We start from the raw sequence: 6,371 nt of genomic DNA, 5'->3' as shown, positions 1-6,371 counted from the left end.
AACCTTGATTTTGCCATTTCATATAAGGGAGACCATTTCACTCTGCCGTTGTATTTCAGGGGACCACGGATCTTGGTCTCCATGGAACAAAACCCCAGCGGATACCAAGGGCCCACTGTATAGCATCTCCATGGTGGGAGACATAATATACAGAGGGTCAAGCCTGGGCCGTCTCCAGGGACCCTTTGCACAGCCACAAAGGCACGCCTGCAAAGAGAGACTTGGCTTGGGAAGTTGGGTCCGGCCGCCCAAGACTTTTTGCTGCCTGAGGCTGCTGCCTCCCGCGCCCCCTCCAATGGCTATCTCCAGTTTGAGCGGCCTGTATTTGAAAATAGACTGCCCTGAAACATGGAGGTTTCATTTCACTTCGTAGGCCTCTCATCCTCTGCAAATCTGGCCTGTGCATCTGCTCTCCCATTTGAAGAAGATGCCGGGAGCTTAATGGGAAAGTGACATTTTAGGCTGGTTGGTGCACTACATTATTCTGAAGGAGAGCCAAGGGTTTGGAGAATCATAGAATCATAGAGTTGGAAGAGACCCCAAAAAGGGCCATCCAGTCCAACCCCTTTATTCTGCCACACAAGAACTCTCCGTCAAAGCATCCCCATTGACAGATGGCCATCCAGCCTCTGTTTAAAAACAGCCTCCAAGGAAGGAGACTCCACCACAATCTCCGAGGAAGGAGTGTGTTCTTCTGTCGAACAGCCCTTACTCTCAGGAAGGTCCTCCGAATGTTGAGCTGGAATCTCTTTCCCTGGAGCTTGCATACATTGCTCCATTGGGTCCCATTCTCTACAGCATCAGAAAACAAGCTTGCTCCATTTTCAATATGACATCCCTTCAAGTATTTAAACAGGGCTATCATATCACCTCTTAACCGTCTCTTCTCCAGGCTAAACATCCCCAGCTCCCCAAGTCCTTCCTCATAGGGCTTCATGGTTTCCAGATCCTTCACCATTTTGCCCGCCCTCCTTTGGACACATGGCTCCAGTTTCTCAATGGACCTTATCACACATGGGGGGGGGGGGGGTGCAGCTCAAATTCGCAGTCGCTCCTGCTCTAGAATCCTAGAGTTGGAAAGCGTGATGTTTTTTCACACCAGATCCAGAGTCACTCCTGTCTAGCAATGCAAATTAAGGTTAAAACGTGATGTTTTACCACACCTGGTTGCCTTTCCATTGTCCTTCTGAACTGAGGGGGAAGCAAAGTCAGTTCTATTCCAAGCAAGTCACGTGATGCGGATTCAAGCAAAGCGGAGTGAGTGCACATTGTATTACCACACCGGAGGGTTCAACGATTCGAATCAGCACACTTGCACATGCTCAGTGGGGCTCTGGATGCTGTCTTCCTTCCCTGCCCCCTCCTTAGCTGTCATCCTTCATTGGGGTGAAGAAGCAGTAAGGAGATGATGGGATGGGTGGCAGGGGGTCACTGGGGCCAGAGTTGGGATGCAGGAGAAGGCAGGGGATGATGGGATAGATCTCGGGGTTGCTGGGGTCAGGATCGGGATGCAGGAGAAGGCAGAGGATGATGGGATGGGTGGCAGAGTGGCAGAGGGGCGAGATGGGGTGAAGGAGGAGGAGGAATGACAGAGCAGGATGCAGGGGGCCAAGGGGGGTGACATCGGAGTGGTTTTTCACACCAGACCAATTCAAAGTGAAATTGAAGTGAGCTTGAATGTGAATTCCCTTTTTTTCTGAATTCATCAAAAGTGCCATGGAAGGAACACCCATAGAAAGGAATGGCGTCTGATAACACATTCACGTTATGATGTGAATGCGCATCATTGGAAGTGCAGTCACAACGGAACTGAGCTGCAAAAGCTCTAAAAATCTCCGTGCGGTAAGCCTCAATGTCCTTTTTGAATTGTGCCCATTCCAGGTGATGCTTGACCAGAGCAGAATAGAGTGGCACTATAACCTCCCTTGATCTAGACACTATACTTTTATTGATGCAGCCTAAAATCGCATTGGCCTTTTTAGCTGCCACATCATACTGTTGACTCATGTCCAACTTGTGATCCACTTGGACTCCTAGATCCCTTTCACACGTAGAAGTCTTTCGTTCAGCCAGCTGTCCCCTGTACATTTCTCACTGTTGAATTTCATTTTGTTAGCTTTGGCCTAGCTTTCAAATCTATTCATGTCGTTTTGAATTTTGATCCTGTCCTCTGGAGTATTAGCTATTCCTCCTAATTTGGTGTCATCTGCAAATTTGATAAGTATGCTGCTCCAGAGACTAGGACCCAGAACAATGGATCCAAGGTGCAGGAAAAGAGATTCCACCTCAACATTAGGAGGAACTTCCTGGGAGTAAAGGCTGTTCGACAGTGGAACACGCTCCCTCAGAGTGTAGTGGAGTCTCCTTCCTTAGAGGTCTTCAAACAGAGGCTGGATGGCCATCTGCCGGGGATGCTTTGATTGAGATTACCTGCATGGCAAAAGGGGGTTGGACTGGATGGCCCTTGGTGTCTCTTCCAACTCTATGATTCTATTATTCTAAGTGGACTCACAAATGCTTCAACTGTTATAAATTTGACAGTTTTTTAATAAGAGGGTGGGCAAAGTGTCGACTGTCTGATGTTGTTGGATCACAACTCCCAGCATTCTTTGCCCATCCTTGCTTGGGTGACTGGGAGTTGTAGTTTGGCGGCACCTGGGAAATGCACACTCTGCCCACCCTGGGCAGCTGCGGGCCTGTCCTTGGGGAAAAGCACCTCAAGGCCCAACTGCAAATCCCATCTTCCAGTGCAGTAAGGAAGGCTCCCTCTTTGGCCTGGGCCACCTCTCCTCTGCTTGGCCCACATGCACCAAAAGGTTCAGCCACAGTCCGTCAATGCTGCTTTCCGCGTGAGAGGAAGAGTAGCAGGTTTGAAAGAGAGGGAGGGGACTTTTTCCATGGGTAGCAGAGAAGAACTGACATAGTCTGAAAGAGCAAAACAAAGGCCCAGAGCAGGAAATGGTGAGAAAGTGGGTCTCAGCAGGTTCAGACGGAAACCAGCGTGGCAGAGCAGCCCCATAAAGTGGCACCGCAGAGATTTGCCAACTTTATCTGCCCATGGCATCAGAGGCACATAAGTGGTGCATCAAACACACAAAACTGCGACAGAATATCACAACTTCCTAGGGGGGTTCCTAGTTTCATCATTTTCTGGAGGACAAGATCGAAACCAAAAAGACCTCAAATAGGCCATAATTCACAAAACGGATGTCAACAGGGAGAAATGTAGGATAGAACACTTTAAAAATGAAATAGGAAGATATAGGATGGATGACACTTGGCTTGAAGGAAGTCCATTTCAAAGTTATCTATGAATACCAATGGACTACAAGTGGAACGTGAGCCAATAGTGTGATGCAGCAGCTAAAAAAGACAGTGCAATGCTAGGCTGCATCAATAGAGATGGTAATAGGATCGCTCTATTCTGCTTTGGTCAGTCCTCACCTTGTGTATTGTGTCCATTTCTGGGCATCTCCTGCATAGGACTGGATGGCCCTTTGGGATCCCTTCCAACTCTAGGATTTCTATGTATTCCTGCATGGCTGACTAAATGGTAAATGCAATCCAGAGTTCACAGGAACAGCCACGTCCAGGGTTGCTGACTGCATCCAGACTTTCCAAACAGCTCGGCTCGGTCTTTCCCAACAAACTCATTAACTCTTTCTGGTTGGACATTTACTCGTTTTTGCATGGTGTGGTTGTTTGGAAGATGAGAACAAAGCACATCATCACCAGTGTATCGTGTTACAGTTAAGTTGGCACATGCATGCCTTCCTTATTTAAACCAGTTCCATGCACACACACACATACCATGCTTCTAAAAAGAAAATTATTTCAGGTATTCTGGGATGGAGCTTTTGGGGGTCAGATTTTTCAAATGCCCAAAGGCAAAAAAATAATATATTTTTTTTAAATGCCAGGAATGTTCTTAGACAAGGTAAAATATAATGGAAAGGAATGGGATATTTAGAAAGGTGTTTTAGTCTGAAAGGCTTTAAGCCCTAAAGATTCTTCCATCTTGGAATCATAGATTAGGAAGGGACCGCCAAGGGCCATCCAGGCCAAGCCCTTTCTGTCATGCAGGAATATATAGAATCCTAGAACTGGAATAGACCCCCAAAGGCCATCCAGTCTGACCCCCCTGCTGCCATGCAGGAATACATAGAATCCTAGAGTTGGAAAGCACCCACAAGAGCCATCCAGCCCAACATCGCTTCTGACATGCAGGAATACATAGAATCCTGGAGTCCTTGGTATTATAGGCTAGCAGCCTGGGAGAAGAGTGCTGGAGCCAACCCTTTTCCTGGTGCTGTGTTCATCCACTTCAGCCAGCCGTCCACCTCAAAGGAGAACCCAGGCAGCTCCTCTTAGGCCAGGAAGGGAGATGTGCACCAAGAGGACTGGCACAAGGGCAGAGAGTGTGGCATGGCCCAGAATGGCAAGATAGGTCCAGCAGGGCTCTTTGATGTTTGTATCCTCCTCTTATCTAGGAAAAAGAGCCTCAATTGATGATCCCCAGGCGTTCTGCTTCCCTGGCAAAGCCGGGCACACAATGGAGGCAACCCATGTGGGTGAGTCACCCACAACAGCAGCCCTAGTGATGGGCACTGGAACAAATGTGAAGGGAGCTGGCCATGCCAGGAAAACAACCCCAGGGCTGGGAGGGACACCGTGTCCCAGTCAGAGATACAACAAAAACACTCTCCATCCCATCAGGGTGCAGGAAAGCAACCACTTTTGCAAGACTGTTTTGGTTGTGTATTCCAGCATGTCAGCAAGGGGTTGGACTGGATGACCTTTTTGGGACCCCTCTTGGATGCTTGAAGCCAATGGATGGGCTTCACCATGGAACTGGGGGCTGATGTTACAGAGGAAACCCAATTTGGAAAAGCATATGAGGAGGAATTTTCTCACTTTTTGGCAACGAAAGTGGTACAAAGCTCCCTTTCAAAGGTTATAATGTGCAGCCCTGGAGTCTCAGTCAGTAGTGCAAAGAGTAATACTTCCCAACCACTTTTGAAAAAGTTACTTCCTAAGAAAGCTTTTCTCTCAAGGCCTTCTCACAGGAACAGTTCGTATTTCCTGCCACATTTCACCCCAGAATGAAAATAACATACCAGAACACAATGGTCAAAAAAGTGCAATGCTTAGTGTGCTGAGCTGACATAATCAAAATGCAAATGAATACAGAGCTTCCACACCATACGTGGGCTTGCCATGTGCAGACTTGAGGTCATGTGTACGGCGGGCCCTAATATGTTGAATGGGGTGTGCGCCCTGGGAACACGCCCCATTCAAATAAATGGGGCTCGAACTTACACAGAATTCGCCTTACATGGGGGTGTCCTGAACGGATCCCCGCGTAAGGCAAAGGCGCACTGTAATATGCCTAATTGCCATAATTTGCATTATATGAAAGTGAGATGCCTAGCCATGAGGGACTGGAATATGGCAACCCTAGTCATAATTTACTCTTCCATGATGAGCAGACTAGGGTTGCCATATTCCAGTCCCTCACATCCCAGGATTTTAACTTGCATATGAAACAAATTATTGTGAGTATGTGCATTGATAATTTGCATTCCAATTATGCAAATTTCATTTGTTTTGTAAACCGCCTGTGATCATAGGACGGTTGGTCTTTGTGGTTATATAATAAATTTCAATCAATCAATCAATGCAAACTCAGCAAGTTTAGCATCACTTTTTGACCATTTCTGAAATCCAGGATTTACTGTGTCGACTGGCCCAACCGATGGGGATGTTTTCAGGTCCCTCCAATCTGGGATTTTTGAGGTTTTCTGGAACAAATGGCAACCCCAGGAATGCCCCATCATGAAGCAGAGTGAGGCAGCCGAGGAAGAAAAGAGGATCAAATCAAGAGGCCTTGGAAAACCGGGGCGTCCCTTTCCATACCATGCCCTAGAGAGGGATATGGTTTTGGGGGTGTCTGTCCCCCAGGTGCCCCTGGTCATCTCAGCCTTGGCCTCCCTCTGCAGATGGACTCTTCGACCATCCTATTTTTGTACTTTCCCACCATTTAATAACCCCATTCTTATGGGGGTGGCATTGCCTAGGGTTTGCAAACCTGGCAAGGTTTTGGTTTTTTTTAGTTCCACTAATTCGGGTTTTTAGAATCAGCGGATTGGATGTGACAGTGAAATGTTTGGAGAGGTTGTTTGGGTTGTTGCTTAACTGCCTCTTCTCCAGGCAAAATCCAGCTCTGTTTTGTCAAAGAGTGGGGCTGTTCTGTTCAACCATTGTGCTGTTTTGCCAATCTGTGCAACACCATGGTTGCACAAGGGCACAACGGAGAGCTATGGAATGTCCCAGCCTCTGGATATGGGAAGCTGTCAGGTAAAAAAAGGAAC

At 47.5% G+C, this 6,371-nt stretch overlaps 1 protein-coding gene across 1 annotated transcript in view; it reads right to left on the bottom strand.

Annotated features, from left to right (window-relative positions):
* Positions 1–5,237, bottom strand: part of IL12RB1 (interleukin 12 receptor subunit beta 1) — a gene marked incomplete at its 3' end in the record, with an annotated part of 34,368 nt that extends 29,131 nt beyond the window's left edge. Inside the window, 1 exon segment of the mRNA XM_042443785.1 lies at positions 5,207–5,237. Within this exon segment, the coding sequence (XP_042299719.1) occupies positions 5,207–5,237 (31 nt within the window).
* Positions 5,238–6,371: the final 1,134 nt, after the last annotated feature.

Source organism: Sceloporus undulatus, unplaced genomic scaffold (genome assembly GCF_019175285.1).
Source record: "Sceloporus undulatus isolate JIND9_A2432 ecotype Alabama unplaced genomic scaffold, SceUnd_v1.1 scaffold_34, whole genome shotgun sequence".
Lineage (NCBI taxonomy): Eukaryota > Metazoa > Chordata > Lepidosauria > Squamata > Phrynosomatidae > Sceloporus > Sceloporus undulatus.
This window is presented reverse-complemented; position numbering and strand designations above follow the sequence as displayed.